The 21,290-nt window shown below is 34.4% G+C and overlaps 2 protein-coding genes across 14 annotated transcripts in view; both read right to left on the reverse strand.

The window, feature by feature from the left end:
* tead3b (TEA domain family member 3 b) overlaps window positions 1-2,247 on the reverse strand; it is a 48,327-nt gene extending 46,080 nt beyond the window's left edge. For all 12 annotated transcript variants that reach the window (XM_079884699.1, XM_079884697.1, XM_079884692.1 and 9 more), the window contains exons 1-2: window positions 2,084-2,247; window positions 1,641-1,707 (exon numbers count right to left, since the gene is read on the reverse strand). The gene's annotated coding sequence lies outside the window, so the exon portion shown is untranslated. The remainder of the gene's footprint in view (window positions 1-1,640; window positions 1,708-2,083) is intronic.
* A 1,834-nt stretch (window positions 2,248-4,081) lies between these two features.
* Window positions 4,082-16,098, reverse strand: LOC307166039 (tubby-related protein 3). 2 transcript variants are annotated; one of them, XM_079884160.1, is made up of 13 exons: window positions 15,950-16,098; window positions 13,127-13,250; window positions 11,684-11,788; window positions 10,088-10,228; window positions 9,840-9,950; window positions 9,607-9,753; window positions 8,126-8,211; window positions 7,871-8,038; window positions 7,009-7,121; window positions 6,793-6,901; window positions 6,587-6,685; window positions 6,331-6,502; window positions 4,082-5,250 (listed from the first exon to the last, which is right to left on the reverse strand). In XM_079884160.1, the coding sequence occupies exons 1-13, from the start codon at window positions 15,962-15,964 to the stop codon at window positions 5,117-5,119; spliced, it is 1,524 nt and encodes a 507-aa protein (XP_079740286.1). In that variant the 5' UTR covers window positions 15,965-16,098; the 3' UTR covers window positions 4,082-5,116. The 2 variants fall into 2 exon arrangements, with proteins under 2 accessions (XP_079740286.1, XP_079740285.1); XM_079884159.1 differs by having other exon boundaries at window positions 13,127-13,471; window positions 15,950-16,039.
* Window positions 16,099-21,290: the final 5,192 nt, after the last annotated feature.

Raw genomic sequence — 21,290 nt, forward strand, 5'->3', positions numbered from 1 at the left:
CAGGTTGCCTAAAGTGCACGTCACACGCTAAACTAGACTAAACTTTAAAAAGACTTAGTGTAAATCTCTTGATTGGTTTCATTTAGATATTGGGGCAACATTTCAGAATTCGAATATGCAACAACAACAAAAATGATTTGGCTCTAAATGAACCAATCAAGATGTAAACAAAAAATTAGACAAAACAAATTGGAGCACATTTAGTTACTTCAAACACCACAACATCTGGTGTACATACAGTCTATTCAAAGAGAAACAATTTATACAAACACAGAAAAGAATTTCACACAACAACAATCACTTCTAAGCAAAACTTAACACCACTTGACCTATATCTAGATTGATTTCAACCTTCTTTTTTTTTTTTAAAGAAGCCCAACCTTTCTAAAAAGGAGGTAAAACAGACGTCAACCCAACCAAGCAGCAGAACTTGAAGAAGCAGTTTGGGCTGAACTGACTAAGTCGAACCTGAAGTGCAGCATTTCTGTTTAACGAAACCTGTCCATTAATAGTAAGTCGGAGGAACAATTAAAATGTGGAGAGCATCATTACACATACTTGCATATGTGTGGGAGAACTAAAAACAAATTCACATATTTACGAGGAGGACTGAAAATACTTAGGTCTCACCAATAAAAAAACAACTGTAAAATGCTAATTAATACACTGATGAGGTGGAAAAGTTATTAATAATATGAGAGTTCATTAACCCTCCTGTTGTCCCAAGAAACTTCATCCACCAGTGATTTGCGTCACATTGTAAATAATTAAATTCATAAGGGTCTAAAGACTCTCCTTATGGACGAAGTATTTAATCTGGCTGCAAATTAAATGATGTTAAAAAAATGTATTTCATTAATTTACAGAAACGTTATGTTGAAGGGCCATGATTGGTTCTTTTGACCATAAAGTTGTAAACTGCTTTTATTTTGTGTTTAGATATTCTTAAAAACGTTACAAAGCCGGCTTCAGACACCAAAAAGAGTCAAAATTATCTTAAAACCATTGAAGGGTTAATATCGAAACCTTTAAACTTTATTTGGGCGGGAAGATCACTCAACGTCACTGCTTTACCTGAGGTAAACTGATCGGGGTTTTTTTTTTTTTTTTTTTTTTGGCAATTTTTATTTTATTTTTTATATACTATAAAAAATAATAAGTAAAGCATAAACAATAGATTACAGACATTAAGACATCAGGCCCCATACAAAAATATGAACATTATATAAATCGGTGTTGATAAAACAGTTGGCTGCAATATGAAAAGTGCCTGAAGGCAAATACGACAGTTTCCACAGAAATCAGTTGACATTATCATATCAAACAGTTTCATAATAAATATTTTATAAAACAGGTTCAATTTAAAAACAATATATTATGAAAATATTTAAATAGTTTACTGAATCCACATAATATTTTTTTATTTCCAATAATGTCATTTGTTTTCATTTCACGTTATGAAATAAAAAGTTATTTACAAGAAAGTCTTGTAAACAAAGAACATAACGTTTTATGCATATATTTCTCTACTCTTAAAAATATATCAGTGTTAACCTCACATAAATCACTAAATATTAAATCTTAGTAGGCTAACGTTACACTTCTTGAGCCTGTCAAGTGAAACAAACTGTTACACTTACCTGATAACGCAGAAAAAAGGGCGAACGATCTCTCCAAACACTTCTGTCGTTTCTCTCTGACAATTTTCTGGAACAACAAAACCTCGTTGCTTATTTTCAAGTACAAGTGTTTGGAAAATCCTGCCACCAGAGTAAATAAGAGCCTGTGCAAACGAGCATGACATTTTCGACTCAACTTCTACGCGCAACAATGGAAGCGTTAGTTGGAATAATGTTTCTAACTTAAAAGTCTAATTCTAAGGCAAAAGTTCCCGGCTATCACACTAAAACGGCTTCCTCGTCCTCACACACGCACAATTACAGCATATCCACACGGAATTGTGTCCCTCATCCCACCCAACGCAGGGAGTTCCGAGGAAAAATGCAAAATATGACAAAGATCTGAAAACTTCGCTAGTGAAAAACGCGATCAGACAAAGGGAACGAGTGAATCTAAAACTCACCTTTATTAGGAAACACCTCTACCGAAAGAACAGGACGAGGTTTATGTCTTTAAAGTTATATTTATCTTGGTGCTCTATTGTTTTCAGTAATATTTCTCCCGGTTTGACAGTAAAGGTGGAATGCGAAGTATGGGTTTGGTATGAAATTCACGCACTTCAGTGGAAAACGAAGGAGGGAAAAAAAGTTTAAGGAGGGGCCACTGTTGAGCGTCAATCAACACGGCGGGGGGCGGGGCTTTCTCCAGACGCCACGCCCACTTTGGGCCACATGAAGAAAAGCTGTACATGAGCTACTGTACTGTACTAATGAAAAACCAAGTTTAGATTAATGTAATTACTTTTTTTCAATGACAGGAAGCGTTGGGTAGATCATATATGAAATGTAATATAAAAAATGCTTAGAATAGTCTTACAATCTATGTTTTTCTTCAAGACTGATAATGAAAAGTACATTGGTCTAATATGAATCTGAAGATTAAGAGTAATTAGTCCTAACTAACTGCTAGTTATCAGTCAGACTAGTTTTTAAGACACAGTCTTAACTTGTCGGCTATGTTTATGCAACTGGCCCCTGGTACTAATTTTTTATTTCTTGTGAAATGCAAGAATAATCTTGACAGAAAAAAAATATATATACGAAAAAAGAGAAACACATTCCTTAAATTGCACCTTTATCACCATCACAGTTTATTTTATTATTGCACATTTGTCTAAAATATTCAAACTAATTTGTTTCTGTATTCATTACACTTTTTACACTAACAAACAAGTTGGACTTACAAGTTAACTAGCAATTCAGTCTTTTTCTTTTGTAGATATAAAAGATACATGTTTTGGAAGAAAGGAATTTCATTGCACAGGAATGTTTCTCCTTTGAAATATTTTTCTGAATGTATATTTTTAGATATAGATTTGTTCATCAACATTGGTTTATTCTCATGCTAATTAAAATAAGTTGTGGTATACTTTTAAGAAGGTTTGGACAAAAATCCTGAAGATTTCATAAAATCTGCCAAAAATCACTACATGAACCAATGATTATCTTTGCAGGTCAAATGCAGCATGGTTCCCGAACCCTTTTTAGAAGGCCTTCATCATCATCATCATCGTCCAGGAATTCTAATAGAATCCATGCAACATTCCAGAGCGATGAGTGTGAACAGTGAAACCTCTTCACCACAACCACCGTCTCAGGGGAGCAGAACAGTCAAACTCAGTGATGTAATATCCTGGAGGAAAGCCTAAGATTATAATGCATATGCTGCTTTAACACGCATCTCTACAGGCGTAGAGCTCCGTCTGTAGGTCAAACCTGAAACATGTGAGTAAACAGTCCAAAGTAAAGATCGGCTAAGAAAAGTTAACATTTTACAAAGGTTACAAAAAGCAACAGGGACCAGATGAGGAAGTAGTTGAAACAATCACAGCAACTCTACGCGGTAAACTTTTCTAAGATCTACAAGTTTGGACAACCAACCCAGCAGGCTGTGACAGATCATCTGGTCTGGCCTGAGGCTGAAGGTTTAAAGACAGATCCTCAGTGTAATATCACAGCTAAAGCTGAGCTAAAGTGATAATATTACCACAGAGACTTTCATTTGCTGTACAGTTCGTTCATTCATTCAGCCCCATGCAATGACTTAATCTTCAATATATACTTTACAAGCGCTTTAGAAAGGCATTTAAAGTCAATATAAATCAGCATTCACAATCCACCGGACTTACGAAATATTTTTAAATCTGTAAGTTTGCTATTATTGCCAAGGCATTTAATAAATTAACATTAGGCAGCATTAAAAGCCTAAAACAAATGGCAAAATAGATATTTGGCTATTGCTTAACATCATTTTCCCTGTGAAAATGTAAGTGGCTGCAAAGATAAGCATTTTAAAAATACCATGAATGTGCTAGATTAAAGTACCGGTAGTTTTATTTCATATTGACTTTCACTTTTGCACATCGGTCAAACACACCTATAAAAGAAATTCTTAAACGAAGCACATTTTTACAAACACTTTTATTTCATTTCACAGTATTGCATTTTCCTTCCTACATTTACATTCACATTGAGTAAAAATGGAAGAACATGTCTAATTTTATTTACTTTTGTCTGCACGCATTAAGACAGTTATGGGTTTTTATCAAATACATCCTATGTTACAGAAGTCAAGTAATCATAAACTATAATGACACGTAAAAGGCAAAACAAAATAAATTAAACACCAAACAATGAGTTTTCGCATCTGTATCACGTGATCATGGAATTATTTCAGCAATGACACATAATATTCCAGATAATTTTTGCTTGAGTAAGCAGGAAACTGCATGAGTGGTTGAGATGTTTGACATACTCCACGCATCAGTCATGCCAATCATATTGCATGTGCAAAAATCTGAAATTTGCCATCAGCTCTGATAAATCTGGACCTTGCTTTAATCTTCAGCATTCGGCACACTTGCACAGACATCTCTTTCTTGGACAAGCATTTGTACACAGTTACACACACACACAAAACATAGCACGACTGCCAATGAAACATACAATAAAAAAAAAAAGTTAAACTGTGCCTTTTCTACTTATGTTATTAGGTTATGCAACACTGTTTTTAACCCGGTTTGCTAAAATGTGAAGAAGACATTATTAAAATACTATACAACCAAAAAAATACAACACAGTCCACTGTTTCTTTTTCGCCGTTTTTAAGCACATACCACGTCTAATGTGACCTCCTCACCACCAGGGGTCATTTGTATCTTTCACACCCTCAAATCAAACATCATAAAAGGAGGCACTCCCTCCGTTCTCCAGTACACCCATTGCACAACCATTATTTGATTTTAGCCCATATAAGAGGATATGACCAACTACGGCATGTAAAATCATGCAACCCCACAAGCAATGGTGCTTCATTTGACAGATTAATGGGTTTCGGTCTTCTTGTAGAGAATTGAGCTGATACTGAGTGAGAACGTTTCCCATTTGCTGCATGTGACAGAATCACAGAAAGAGGCCAGCAGGAAATCTTGACACTGTTACTCGCAGGCGATTTTGCCATCAAAGCTGGAGAGGGCGATGGCAAAGGCTTGTACGGCACACAGAGGATACCTGTAGTCCAGAGTGAAAGCGTCGTCTGCAACTCTCCCAAACTGCATCACAATGTAGTCCACTGAAATATAGCACAAAAAATGGTCATGCAAACTTTTATTTACTTCGCTAACATATTAATACTGCCATTAATTATAAATGTATTTGACAACATCCTCCTGCACGGTGTATACTGCACACTTTGTATAAAACAGTGAAAAAGCATGCAATATGGAACAATAAACTTTTCAAATAATAGTATTCACTTAGTATTAGGGCTGTCAAACGATTAATCGCGATTAATCGCATCCAAAATAAAAATTTGTGTTTACATAATATATGTGTGTGTACGGTGTATAATTATTTTCTATATATAAATACACACACATCCATATATATATTTAAGAAAAATGTGTTATTTATATATAAAATATTTATATATAATATAAATTATATATAATATAAATATATATACACAGTATATACATGCAAATATTTCTTAAATATATACATGCATGTGTGTGTATTTATATATAGAAAATAATTATACACCGTACACACACATATATTATGTAAAAACAAACTTTTATTTTGGATGCGATTAATCACGATTAATCGTTTGACAGCTCTACTTAGTATGCAACAAAAAAATCAATTTTTACAGTTAAATGTCTTGACTTTTTGCACTTTTCAAACAGTAAGTCAAGAAAGAGATAAAAAAAAATTGCTGTTGATATTATTCCTGGTACATTTTCCACATTGGAAATGGATGGAAGTCAAGGGCATTGCATTGTGGGATACAGTATATTGCATTAACTAATTTGGCACTAATTTGGCTTTAAATAGTTGAAGTACTACAACCTAAATAATAAATTACATATAATATTATATAATCAAATAAATTATTTAATTAAATAAAAATAATACATTATCACGAAAGCAAACTAATAAAAAAATGACAAAAGCACTACAAAAGTACTAAAACTAAAATTAAAATTAATAACAGTATATAAGAATCCAAAAATAACACTGCAGGTTATATAATTCACATTTTGGCAACTGTAGTAGCTGTGATGATTTGCATACTGCAAAATTAGTAGTGTTTGAGAATGCTTTTCCAAACATGATCTATTTGTGAAGCAGTATCAACACAGAGACTTACGGTCTTTGTTATGCACAATCTGGAAATTTTTGATGGAGGCCTGTGTGACTCTGCCGTTGAAGTTTAACACGTGTGACGCCGTATCCTCGTTCCACACTGGCGTCTTATTGCGCAGCTCTATCAAGTTTTCCATATTTCTGTTTTGATGTCTCATGAGGAGGCCATTATTGTCCTGTTGGGAAGCAGTATATTCAGTTGTACTTTAAAAAAGAAATGGTTGTGTGTGTATGTATGTATACATTTGTGATTTACTTACACTACGTGGTCGTATGGGGACTCGTTCACCATCTTTGGTCATGCCAGGAATAACTATAATCATTCGTCTCGGTCCTTTCATGCCCAAAACATTTGTTTCCTAAAGTCACAATATAATATCAAATTAATATTATGAAATATAACTGATATTGTTTCATTGATAAGTGCTTCAACCAGAACTACAGCAGTATTGTAATGTTGCCTTACATAGATAATGGCTGCCAATTCCTGGCGAGCGTTAGACATGTCCGGCAGAGCTCGGTCCGGATGCAGTGCATTATCAAACACCGTGAACTTAGTTCCCATCAGATTTGACCTGAAATACAAGTGCAAATAAGCTTTAAATCAATGAGACTGTGTCATAGACCTACAAAAGTATCATATAAAGAGCAGCTATATTGGTAATGGTCCAAACCCACGTACCTCAGCTTCCCAACGAAGTTTTCTCCTCCTCTGGAGAGGTCGGTGGGGTCTATGGAGATCAAGTAGTTTGAGGTTGTGCTTTTTTTCCTCTTCCTTCCCGCTAACAAAAACACCTCGATGTAAAATGGACAAAAAAAGATGTGTTACATCGGAATTCATATTACTCCCATTTGCAAAGCTAAATTAGTGATGCAAATTGAACCATATATTGGGGTAAGTAAGATTTTCTTTGTTTTTCGAAAGAAATTAATACTTTTATTCAGCGAGGACACATTAAATTAATCAAAAGTGACATTAAAGACATTTATAATATATATAATAATGATTTCTGAAGGATCATGTGACACTGAAGACTGGAGTAATGATGCTGAAAATTCAGCTTTGATCACAGGAATAAATTACATTTGAACATATATTCAATTGTAATAATATTTCACAATATTAGTGTTTTTACTGTATATAAATGCAGCCTTGGTGAGCAGAAGAGAAATCTTTCAAAACAAATCTTACTAATCACCACAAACTTTTGAAAGGTACACTCTACAAAAAAGGTCCAATGGGTTCCAATTCTATTTAGAACTCTAAGGTTCTTGACTTCTTATTGCCAGAAAGGTTCTATATAAGGAGAAGTCAAAATTGCAGAATACTTTCATGTTGCTTATTTCATAACATTTATTTAAAGTTAAAAATAAATTGAAACAAAATTGATTAAAACTAAATCCATTTAATAATCCCATGATGGGAAACCCTATAATGTTCTATATATGAAGCGCCTGACGGAACCCTAAGGTTCTATATAGTGTCTATGTTTACCACTCATCCATCCTACTGATAAATACAAACGCTACAGTAGATGTCATACTTTCTTCTCATTGTCCAGGTGCAGGTAGTAAGTTGGGTAAAGGCCTCGGTCCATCCCTCTCTTGTCCCGGGTCACTTTGCACTTTACCATGACGCCTTGTTGAGCGGGCTGAAGTACAAACTCCTCCAGATTGTCAAACTCGATGACAGGAGAAGGTGCTCGCTCCTCCTTCACAGGAAAAAAATGGGCACCTTTTAAAATATCCCACTAAAATTAATACTAGAATGAGAATAATGTGGAATACACTGAATTTACCTTTTTGCCTTTTTTCCCTTTGCCCTTTTTCTTTTTCTGTGTCACTTCTGAATCAGAGTCTTCAGTTTCTTCTGCTTTAGCAGGATCTGAGGATGAGAAACAATCAAATCAGACATGGGAACAGCCACGTGCTGTCATTTTATGGAAACAAATTAAGATTTATATATATATATATATATAAAATAGTTAATATTCAATTTCTTCACAATGACATAACCTGTTTGAAATTAACATCCGCCAAAAAAAAAATCAACAGGGCGGGTAACGCTGTCAAATCACTAGCCAATTTGGTGTGTTACTTATTATGTTTACTCACTTCGTGGAAGTTCATGTAAGACAAATCTGCACTGATTTAATGCAAATACTCAACTCGTGAGTCATCATGATATATTAAATACAGCGAATTGCGCAGAATCTGCTCATCTCTGGCTTACTTGAACATGACCATCACTACGCAACAAATAACAGCGCGCTTGAAAAAAAGCATTTGGTTATCAAAAAGACATCCAGCATCCTACATTTTTTTATTTTTATTTTTTTTTACTTAAGGTTTATTGTTGATTTTTTCAATTTTACAACAACAAAAAGAACATTTACAACACAGTGTCAGTGGTCATAGTGAATAAAGTTTGTGTATAAAGTCCATTTTTTTCCATCTCTCTTCACAGATTTCTTGCTGTAGTCTTAAAATATATGTTAGTCTTTCCATGTTGTGAATTTCCTCCACAATGTCTCTCCAGTTTTTCAGGGTTGGGGGGTCCTCTTTACACCATTTTCGTGTAATGGCCTTTTTTGATGCTGCCAGAAGGATTTTAATTAAGTATTTGTCTTTATTTTGTACTTTCTTTTCTGTTAGACTTCCGAAGTACAGTACTGAGCATGTCTTTGGTAGTTTATATCCAAGTATTTTCCCTGATTCGCATCCTACATTTTTTGATGTTCTTTGTATTGTATTGATCTGTCATTTTTGGTGAAAAGGATCTGGATGAAAGAAGGGAGGAGATGGCTGGATAACAGGATTTTGTTTGAATAAGAAATGAATGTATGAAATCCAAATTTGATATATAAGCTGTCATAGGTAATCTGGTTCTTCATTTTTATTTTATTTTTTTGGCTAGTAGAAGTTCTGATTGGCCGGTAACTTAAAAATGTAGTAGCCAAAGTGGCCGGTGAGTGAAAAAGTTCATTTCAAACCCTGGGTATAACCCGCGAAATGGTTATTTAACTTAATTTTATTGCTATGCAAAAAAAAAAAATACAACATATTGCTTTGTTGGAATCAAAGCAACTAAAAAAATACTGTTTGTTATTCATTGAATTTATTTATTTATTCAAGTATTTATAGTAATAGTGACAAAATATATGATATAACAAAAAATAAAAAGTAATATAGTAACATTTAACCTAATAACATAATTTTTTAAAAATAATTTAAGCTTTTATGTCTTTTTATGTCAAATTGTGCGTATCATAATACTTACTTTTGGTCTTTTTTGTCTTTTTGTCCTTGTCCTTGTCTTTGTCCCCTCCTGTCTGAAACATGGAGGATGGGTTTGAGCTGCTCTTCTTCTTCGTCTTGCTGGTTTTGGTTTCTGGTTCGCTCTCATCTTCACTCTCAGATTTGGCAGCTTTATCATCCAAAAGATAAGCAAACATATACATTATTCTGAATCATCAAGCGGACACGCATGTGGAAAAGCTCTCAGAACATTACCTTTCTTTTTACTCTTGGTTTCAGGCTTGTCTCCATTTATCTGAAACATGGAGGCCGGCTCCTTTTTCTTGGCTTTAGATTTTCCTTTGCTGTCTGCGTCCTCTTTGACGTCTTCATGTTCACATAAAGCAAGAAATCAATAAACAAATGCATAAATAAATCTAGTTAGCAAGTATTGTTGAAAGTAACATCAGAGCTCATAATAGAAAGTTTAAGAGCTTTATGTTACTCATTTGAACAGAGGACACCTTTTGATTTGGACTTCTTGTCTTTTTCCTTCTCTTTTTCTTTTCCATCAGAACTTTCTTTTGAAGTCTTTTTCTTTGTCTTCTTCTGAGGAGTGGTCTCCCCATCGTCCTCTTCATCATCGTCATCATCTTCTGTAGAACCTGTTTAACAATAAACACATTTAAGTGCTCAGTAAAGAAAAATCGGTACACTTATCAAATGTCACACCGTCATCCTGTAGGAGAGAGAAGACATTGTTTAGTGTTACAGTTGTTTCTCCAAGACAGTCATGAGAAAAATGGGTTGAATTGATTTTTCTCCTGAGAAACAAACTCCAAATTATCTCACAGTTTCAACATATGTTTCAAAATGAGCTCAAGATATTATAGTCTGAAATCCAAAGTATCAATATGATCAAATTCTTCCAATCTGAGATGCTATACACATTCATAACTATATATTCTTAATTTATCTCAGTAATTGTCTTATAGTCTTAGAAAAAAAAATTGAGAACTCAATAAAACCGAATTTGTGAAAGGTCACTTCAGTGTTGTTATTGTTAATAAAAACGAATAACTGAAAACATTAACTGAAATAAAGCTTAAATAAATAAAAATAAAAATATTAGATGAACTGAACCTAGAGCTGCACGATTCTGGATAAATTGAGAATCAAAAGATCATGATTCTCCCTCGATTCTGAATAGACAACTAAACAAAAGTCCATGTAAAAATATTTTATTTATTTATTTATTTATTTTACAATCGTTTGAATGACTGATTCAACGACTCACTCATTAAGACTTCACGTGTTCCATAACTGGATGAATCAGCATTTTTTTTTTATTAATCTCTTGAATGAATGATTCAATGACAAATACATTTTTTTAACAAAAACTTGTCGCCACCTACTGGTGTAACGATGGAATGATACAATCTTTATTTGAAGAGTCAAGTTTCTTTCAAATGGTGATGTACTCTAGTTTGATCACTACCGTAGACATCAGTGTTTACATCTAAACTAATTTTAACTTAACATTAATGTAGGGCTGTCAAACGATTAATCGCGATTAATTGCATCCAAAATAAAAGTTTGTGTTTACATAATATATGTGTGTGTATGGAGTATAATTATTTTCTATATATAAATACACACACATGCATATATATTTAAGAAAAATGTGTTATTTATATATAAAATATTTATATATAATATAAATTATATATAATATAAATATATATACATGCAAATATTTCTTAAATATATACATGCATGTGTGTGTATTTATATATAGAAAATAATTATACACCGTACACACACATGTATTATGTAAAAACAAACTTTTATTTTGGATGCGATTAATCGCGATTAATCTTTTGACAGCCCTACATTAAAGATGATGTCTTAAAATTAGAGATATTGCCTTGGCAAGTTGTAGTACTAAAATTAATAATACTCAAATAAAAATAAAGCTAAATAGAAATGTACACAAAAAAATACGACAAAGCACATTTTAAATAAAGCAGAATTCAAATAAAAACTGAAAATACAAAAATAAAAGCCAATTAAAAATATTAAAAACTATAACAGTATATCAATAAACATGGGTCACTTACTCTTCTTCTTCTTTGGGGCACTTTTCGCTTTCTTTTTGGATTCTTTCTCCTTCTCTGTTGATTCTTTTTCCTTCTCTAGTTTCTTCTTCTTCACCTTCTCTCCATCTGTGAGGGAGGTTTGTGAGAATTGTGTAAACAGCCTGACAGAAGCACAGTTCTGTCATGACAACTCTTGGAGTGTTTGGTATGTTAATGGATATGACGATGTTTATATGTTGGGTCTTGGCGTAATAGATCTGCTGCGCTGTTGTTTCTGTTATTGCTGTTGCTGTAGATCAAGTACGAGATTTGCTACTGCCAATACACACATGACACGCTGCTGTGAGCAAGTAGGACATGCTACTACTGTATAATATAGCGAATTACCCATAGCACATCTATACAGGTGGAGCTGGGGAAGGTGGAGGGTTTCTGAAAGTGCACTGCAACTGCTAAAGCAAATGCTGAACAAGTATTTAAGGTTGAGCAGCTCATTGGCTACTGATACAGCAGGAACCAATCAACTGTGCCCTTTGGAGAATGATGTGATTGCAAGCAGTTTGAGTTAAAGGAATAGTTCACTTTGAAATTAAATTTTGGTATGTTTTAGCTTACCTCAAGGGCAATTTTGATATTTTTAGGTCAAACCGTTCTTGTCTGTCAGTCATATAATGCAGGTCTATGGTCACTGTCTCAAAGAGCATGCACAGAGTCCAAATTAAAACAATTCCCCATCGTCCAAATTAAACAATTCCCCATCGTAAGTACACATTGATGGCCTAAGACACGAAACGAGCGGTTTGTGTGAGAAAACGAACAGTATTTATATAGTTTTTACCTCTTATACACAGCCACGTCCAAGTGATCTGATGGCGCGCGCGCATCCTGGTGTGTGACGTGTGCACAGACTGGTGCATAGATATATATATATACACTAGATGTCGCCTTAAAGACATTCGTTCCAATGAACTGCCGTAGACAAGGCGACATCTAGTGTATATATCTATGCACCAGTCTGCACACACGGCACACACCAGGATGCACGCGCGCCCTCAGATCACTTGGACGTGGCTGTGTATAAGAGGTAAAAAGTTAAACGATATAAATACTGTTCGTTTTCTCACACAAACCGCTCGTTTCGTGTCTTAGGCCATCAATGTGTACTTACAATGGGGAATTGTTTAATTGTTTTAATTTTAATTTGGACTCTGTGCATGCTCTTTGAGACAGTGACCACAGACCTGCATTAAATGACTGACAGACAAGAACGGTTTGACCTAAAAATATCAAAATTGAAACTACTGCGGAAAAAAGACACCTACATCTTGGATGCCCTTGAGGTAAGCTAAAACATACCAAAATTTAATTTCAAAGTGAACTATCCCTTTAAGGACCTCCCATCTAGAGTTTCATGACAGAACTGTGTATTGATGTGACATTCAGGACATGAACTCTCTGGCGTACTCTGAGTGGCCGGGCTGCTCTCGGCCGACAGATCTCCGCTCTTCTTGCTCTTGGGCTTTTTGGGTTTGGCTTCGCTTCCATTGGTCTCTACTGGAGTGGACTCGGGCTTCTTCTTTTTGGGCTTCTGTAATATTCTGATGTGCGCAGTCATAAAATTACATTATTGTCAATGGCATGTTGGAGAGATAAAAAATTAAGCGTTTACATTTATTCATTTAGCAGACACTTTTAACCAAAGCGACTTAAAAATGAGGAATACATCAAGAAATGAATCTTGAAGAGTCAATAAACACGAGAAATGCATAGTAATGCAAAGTGTCAGATATCGTTCAGGAATAGTACAAGCTAAAACAGGGAGGCATGAAGGAATAGTGAGAGCACAGACAACGATTTTTTTTTGTTAGAAAATTAGAGAACTCACCAGTAATGATGCATGTGAAAGCAACAAATAAGAAGAGAACAACATTCTGAATATCACTCTCAATCAAGTTATTCAGAAGCATCTTATTCTTCATCCTACTGCACACTTCATTTTCTTCAAGGAAAATGGAAATATGTAACTTCTTATGGGTGATTCCTCAAATGACAAATTTCACCTAAAATTTCAAGCCAAATTACAGGTGGGTGAAAATGACTTTAGAAAGATGGCAGCATCATTGTTTTATTTTTATGTAGAGATAGGTAGATCTTGTGCTTAGCAATCCTTGTTGCATTATATGCCAATGGTGACAGTTCAAAAATATGGAGAAGCACTTTTTGTTTTTTTCCTAAGTATATGTCTGTAACTCAAAAAGTAGCAAAGATATCTCAATGTGTTTTGGGATTCTGGTTCTTAACAAACTTTTTTTTGGGTATGTTCATTTTTAAGGCTCTATATGGTTCAGTCCCAGAGATATGGAGATCTCAATGTGGCTCTAAGAGTAAATTGTTAAACACATTTTCAGTGGTCAAAAGCAGTGGTACAGCATATAAATATATCTCAATATCCTTTTAGATTCTGGTTCTTAACAAACTTTTTTTTCTATTTTTCTTTTTCTATAATGTTAAGATATCTTTAATACTTCTTGAGTTACTTGACATTGAGTTTTGAAATGTCACCATTGGCATATAATTTGCTGAAGACAACAGAATTTAATAGCAGACCTACCAATCTCTGTGTAAAGATAAAATAATAATGCTGCCATCTTTCTAAAGTCACTTTCGCCCACCTGTAATTTGGCTCCAAATCTCAGGTGAAAATGGTAATTTTGACCCCCTCCACAAAATAGTGGATTACCCAGTAAATATTCATTTAATATTTTGACTTTCAACACTACTAATGTTTGTCTATGAGCAAAATCAAAGAGGAAGTTTCCAAAATTTGGTTGATTTGACATGGAAAGACCCAATTGCTAAATTGTCATATTTTTGCTTGAAATGTGCTGACGGATGTGTCTGATGCGGAGGAAGTTATACAGATAAAAGATGTTTTAGTCAATTATTTTCATCCAACCCAATAAAATGTAAAGGAACATTAAAAAAAAAAAAAAAAAAGATGGGGGAGAAAAATCTGAAGCACAAAACTGCACACAAATTCATGTCAAACAGCATCCAAGACACTTTCTATCAACATGCATTTGAAGTTTTATTTATGCATTATTTATTCAGAAAACAATCACTTATGATGCACATTGATATTTGTAATATGTTTTAAATGCATAATCTAGATCTATTGATAGCAGTGATCTGATGCATAACAACATTATGCAACTCATCCTGTTGTTGAACGAAGGTGTCAATTATGGAAACACATCATATCTATGCATCATTTTTTTGTTGTAGACTGTCTTCATACGTGTAAGTTAAATGTATCCACACATCTTTTCACCCTCATAAATGACCAAAAGCATGATATATTCAATGTGGCCTGTACTGACAGTCTGTGTGTGTGTGTGTGTGTGTGTGTGTGTGTGTGTGTGTGTGTGTGTGTGTGTGTGTGTGTGTGTGTGTGTGTGTGAGATCCACTTAAGATGCAGCCAGAATAAGGCTATTAATACCGTCACCTCAGTCAATCCCTGTCATGAGGTGTGGAGGAAAACACAAACCCTAATTCAATCATGTTTCCATCAAATTAACAGCAAATTCTATACATTTGACCAAATACATTTTTGAAATCATTCACAAATAAGATTAGTCACTTTAAATACAACCAAAAAATAAATAAATTGAATATCTGTGCTGCCTAAATGTACTCAAATTGGGTTTGTAGGTCATATACATGCACTGAATGAGACATTCATATTTCCATTTATAATTCTATAATTTCAAAAAATATCTTTTAAGCTCTGAACCCTGGAGCTAAAGTTTTCAAATGTAGCTATTCATGATTATAAGGACTATATCACCTTATAAATAATATAAAGTCGAACATTTCTTACTAGCTATTTTAGTAAGAAATACTAAGAAAGAATATTTATGCAAATGTCATTATGTTAAATATTTGTGAAATTCATGACTGGAAGTGTGTGAGTAATGGGCACATGTGTGTAACAAGCTTCGCAATTATTCACTTAATATCACTGATCTTTCCTGAAAAACTAGAACTGACCTCACCAGAACTCACTGATTTAGACACATGACACCAACCAACAAGATAATGACAGTAATTCTTTAAATTATTAATGTTAAAAAATATACAGTGGGGTCAGATCAATTCTGATAACAGATGTATGTTTAGAACAAAATAATTCATATAATCTCCAAATGTCCTTTAATGAATCAACATATAGATTAACAGGGATTAAAAAAAGAATAGGCCTATAGGCTAAAAAAAAAAAAAAGTACCTTTTCCGTGGACATGTCCGTATCCTGAATCTGTATCCAGTCCAGTTGAACTCGAAAGTGTGGAGCTTTACTCAATGAACCTCCATCAGCAGAAAGTTGCTAAGAGGATTTTCACACTGACCCCATCTGTCACACACTCACACACACTCACACACACACACACACACTCACACATCAAGCGACATGACATTCTGTGACGGACGGGAAGCACGTGGAGATCTTGTGAGGCGCTGTAAAAAATTATATGATCAATAATGTTTTTACATTGCTTTAACTCATCAAACTAAGTTAAACAATTTTTTTTTACACAAGATAGTTATACAAGATAGTTTAATGTAATTTAAGTTGAAATGACTTAAACATTCAAGTTGATTGTACTTAAAAACTTTAAGTGGGAATTTTCTGATCATTAATGAAAATGTCTCACTATGGAATAAATAATAAAGAGAAGATAGATGTGACAAATGGACATCAACTTCAAGACTGTATTATTTTTTGTTTATTTTTTATGTATTATTATATGCTGGTTGATGACCTTTTTTTTCATTTTAAATTTTCACCCATTTTAATCACCTTTTTGCCTTATTGTTTTCAATGAACATGAGCATGGACATGGACATATATCCACATAAACCTCTCAAGATTTATTAATACTGAGAAATAAAAAGTCCTCCATATTTCCCACTTAACAGATAATGATGAGACACTTCACTTGAAATTGATAATATATATATATATATATATATATATATATATATATATATATATATATATATTTAAAAAAAAAAAAAAATATATATATATATATATATATATATATATATATATATATATATATATATATATATATATATAAAGAAAATTTAATGTATTTCGTTTTTTCTTTATTCTTTTATGTATGTAATTGTTTATGTTCATTCTTATTTATTTTATTTTATTAACATTGTATTTGTTTATTTATCTTTCTCTTTTAATTTAATTTAATTAAAATTACATTTATTTATTTATATTGATTAAAATCATGAAATATTGTCATCTGGCCTAAAACGATCTAGATCAGCATCTGCATGTGATGTACAGTAGACCTACAGCTGAACATATACAACAATAAATGTACAGAGCCAGTCATCATATAAATGCACATTAGTCTAATTGATGTAAATACTGGGATTTCTCACAATCAGACATGATCCACATTACTGGTGAATATATAACTCACCTGTTGCTGGCTTGAGGAAGTGCCAGGTAAAGTTGAAGGAGTCATGTGTTTTTGACACTCCCCCTGCTGACACACACACGTACAGTTCACCAATGTTGACCCGTTTATGAGATCTATCTTACTACATGTTTTTTTGGATGGATTCCATAGCATTCTTTGAAATACCATGCAAATAATGAGATAAATGTTGTCATATGATACCATCAACTGATACAATCAAACATTTAATAAAGTCTCAAAATACACATTAACATCAGGCCTATTGTTTCTGAACAAAAAGATATTGTAATTTCATTTGTGCATTTTTGTGAAGACAAGGTGCTTGCTCATTCAAAGCTGAAACTACTGTTGTTGTGACCTCTGATAGTACACTTCCGTGAGCTGAAGCAGGTTTAGGCCAGAGTATCTGTCAATCACGAGGTGTGAAAGCCTGGAACAGAACCAGCCCGCAGGATGTGGAGCTTATCGCTGGGGGAAATTGTAGAGAATTTTCCTCTTATTGGTTTAGCTGTACTTGGCCTGTGGAAAAGCAGGTCATGAAGACTGCTGGTGCGCTAGAGGAATAGTGGAATTAATATCTCAGTATATCAAATATTCATAAGTAGGAAGAAGGCCTAGCTTTCATTTTTACCATCACACTATTTTTGCAGCATCCACATTGTTTAAACTAAACATTTTAAGATTTTAACAACTTGTTATCTCTATATTTCACAGTAAATGACCTGCATGAGTCGATGCATATTTTTGAAGTGTCATTTATTTTAGTTGGCATTATTTTAGCAGGCAAATAATAATACAAAATAGTTTCTATTAGAAGTAATTTAATATTCCCTCTATGTAACTGAGTATAGTATGCTTGTTAGTTAGTGTTTATCTTAATTATCACTCAAGATGAAGGTCTTGTTAGAATGGTTATATTGCACCACCTACAGGCAATTAAAGATCAAAGTGCATCTTTCCAGTGGCAATATTGTAAATGTAGAAAGTGCATGGCAAGAATCTGTTTACATTATATTTATATTAATAATATTTATTTAGATAAATATCCTTTTAAATGAATTACTATTGGATTGGATCAAGTCTTGAAAATGGGTTGTTCTGAAAAAGGTCACAAAATCCAACCTTGGTTTTGATCAAATCATCAGTTTTTAGTAAGATTGGGATACCTTTGATATATATTAAAAAAAGAGGATTATCCTGATCCCAACAGAAGGGTGGATTTCAGAAACAAAAATGTAATAAAACTTTAACCCCCAGTTTCACAGACAAGGCTTGAGTCTAGTCCCAGACTAAAATGCATGTTTGCGCTGTTTTAACTGAAAGCAACTTGCAATACATATCTTAAAATATGTCAGTGCCATTGTTTTGTCTCCAGATTCACATCAGTAATGTTTTTTTTCCCCAAGGCACGTTGATAAAAGCTACTTAAATATCTTAATTAAACTAGGGCCTAATCCTGGTTAATCTAAGCCCTGTCTGTAAAACCGGGCCTAAAACTGGTAAAAAAAAAAGAAAAGAAAAGAAAATACAACATTTGTATCATGTAGGCTAATATACACACACTTTTATTTTAATTTTGCTCTTGATCACCAGTTTAACCGTTAAAGTAATAAAGTAGAAGTAGACATTTGGATACCTATTAAGTCTTTCATTACAGTAAATTAACAAAAAGAGACTTTAGTGCAACAAAATAGGCCTAATCTTTCATTTTAAGTGTTTTTTTAATTACTGTATAATCTACACTGGCATATTCATGTGAGATGAACCAGTTGAAAGTAGTTTGTAACAACTGCATCCCTTATCGAAAATATATTTGTCAGATGATGGACTACGGAAACCCTTAAAGAAGGGAGGCAAATGCATTTGCGTTCTCTTGGTATGTTATGAGTTCCCCCAATAAACTTTGCATTCACCCTAAAAACTTGAGTTCCTTGCAAATTAACGCAAAGTTTCTTAAGGGGAACGCACAACTTTTGCGAGAGAACGCAAAATATTTCTTCTCCCATTTCAATTTTTTCTTCCAATCACCATATCCCTTTAGTGCCTCTGTAAGGGTCTGTTTATTTAAAGGAAATTGAAAATTGAATAGGCATGTTTGTTTGTTTATGTTGTTTTCTTTCTCTTCAAACAAAAGCACTTAAAGGATAGTTTTTTTCATAATCTTTTTGTTATTCTGGTTGAAACTCTCTTCACATCCTGATATCAACCAATAATAGAAGATGGTCTAAATATTAAAAAATGTACATATAACTTTTGTGGAAGTCTCAGGACCAAACATTTTTCGTCCAATCATTGCATTTGGTCTGAATGCAATGATAGGATGTCCTTCCTGCCTGTCCACCGATGTATTTACATGGCGCAGACATTACACGCCGTCAGCGCATTTCATGAGGCTATGCAGAGTTGTAGATACACAGTCACTGAGCGCCACAAACAAACAGTAGACACCTTTAATAGTCCCTTCTGAACCAAAACAACGAGCTCATGCTGCGTTCACGCCATGACATAACCGTAATTACGAGATTGCAACCCGGAACTGTTCACATCCTCAGACTCCTCAGGTTTTCCTTTCTATGTCAACTCTATCAACGCTGGAATGAATCTGCAACAGTCAGGTGGTACAACTAGAGCTCTGTAAGTTTGTTTATGTTCATTATTATTGTAATGTTATGTGCTTTGAGACATGAGGTAATTTTACCGCCGTCTCGTGACGCTTTTTAGACTCTTTTCAGGATATTCTTTCAAAGCTAGCTTGCTATTGCTAGCCTCTCCGATCCTACCCTGGCCTAAAGTGACCCATATGGACTCTTCTACCTTTGGTTCTTTATAGCAGCCTACATTGTGAAATGGTACCCGATTTGGATCCAAATCCAGATTTAGTGATCTAAAAAAAGTGTGTATCTGCATCAGGCTGATCCAATCCTATTTTGCTTTGAAAAACCAGCACAAAAGAAAGATTACCTGATGCTGTATAGCAAATCATGGGATTTGAACGGTTGTTCACCCCTGTTCTATGGTAAAACGAAGCTGTCTGGGCTGCAGTGCTTCTTCCGGTGGCAAGATGGCGCTGTTCCCCTCATCTTCCTGTTCATGGCTCCGGATCTCAGAGCTCAAGGAGGGCCAGTGAACTCAGAAAAAGAGGTTAAGAGGTGGAGCTCAAGATCTTAAAGACACAGTGCAGTTTAAAATGAAACTGTACAGTATTGTGTATAACCAATTTTATATTATGAAACTGGACGGCTGAAATGCTCCTCTTTAACCTCTGAGGTACAGACTAACAGTGATTTATAGTACAAATGGATATTTATTTATTTAAGATATGATATTTTATTGAAACTGATAAGATTAAATAATGCATAAGCAGAAAAAAACAGAGTACACACACCTGCAACTGTGTGACTTAAGGACATGACGTCACTCCAGTGGGTTTATTACTCACACACACTCACCATCCTGTCTTCACAATCACACACAATGAGGACAACCCATAGAGATGTGGGTCAGAGGAGTGCACATGCTCCTGAGGGATATGTGTGTGTGTGTGTGTGTGTGTGTGTGTGTGTGTGTGTGTGTGTGTGTGTGTGTGTGTGTGTGTGTGTGTGTGTGTGTGTGTGTGTGTGTGTGTGTGTGTGTGTGTGTGTGTGTGTGTGCTGAACGTGACTCAAACTAAACAGAAGGCAACAGGAAACTGCCTCACTATAAAACAAATGCATAGGTCAAGGATACACCGCCAGATGAACACACAGAGGAAAGTACAGTATGAAAGTGCCCTGCTGATCTCCTTTATGAGTTTTCCCCTGATGCAGTCGCCCCTGCCAGAACACGGGATAATAGTATGGGAGGCAAAGATTTTAAACTATAGTGGTATTGCCCGTGCAAATCCTGCCCTACTCTTTTACCATGTTGCTATGTGGTGAATAAAGTGTTCTGGGTGGTTGCCAGGGCGTTGCCATGCAGCTGCTAAGGTCTGAGTGGTTTTTAGCATGTTTGTCTGCAGTTACTAGGATGTACTGGTTGGTTGCCAGGGCATTGCTATGCAGTTGCTAAGGTATAGTGTGTTGCTATGCAGTTCTTAGGGTATTTTGAGCATTTTTAGCATGTTGCTGCCATTACTAAGATGTT

Source organism: Squalius cephalus (genome assembly GCF_949319135.1).
Source record: "Squalius cephalus genome assembly, chromosome: 10".
NCBI lineage: Eukaryota > Metazoa > Chordata > Actinopteri > Cypriniformes > Leuciscidae > Squalius > Squalius cephalus.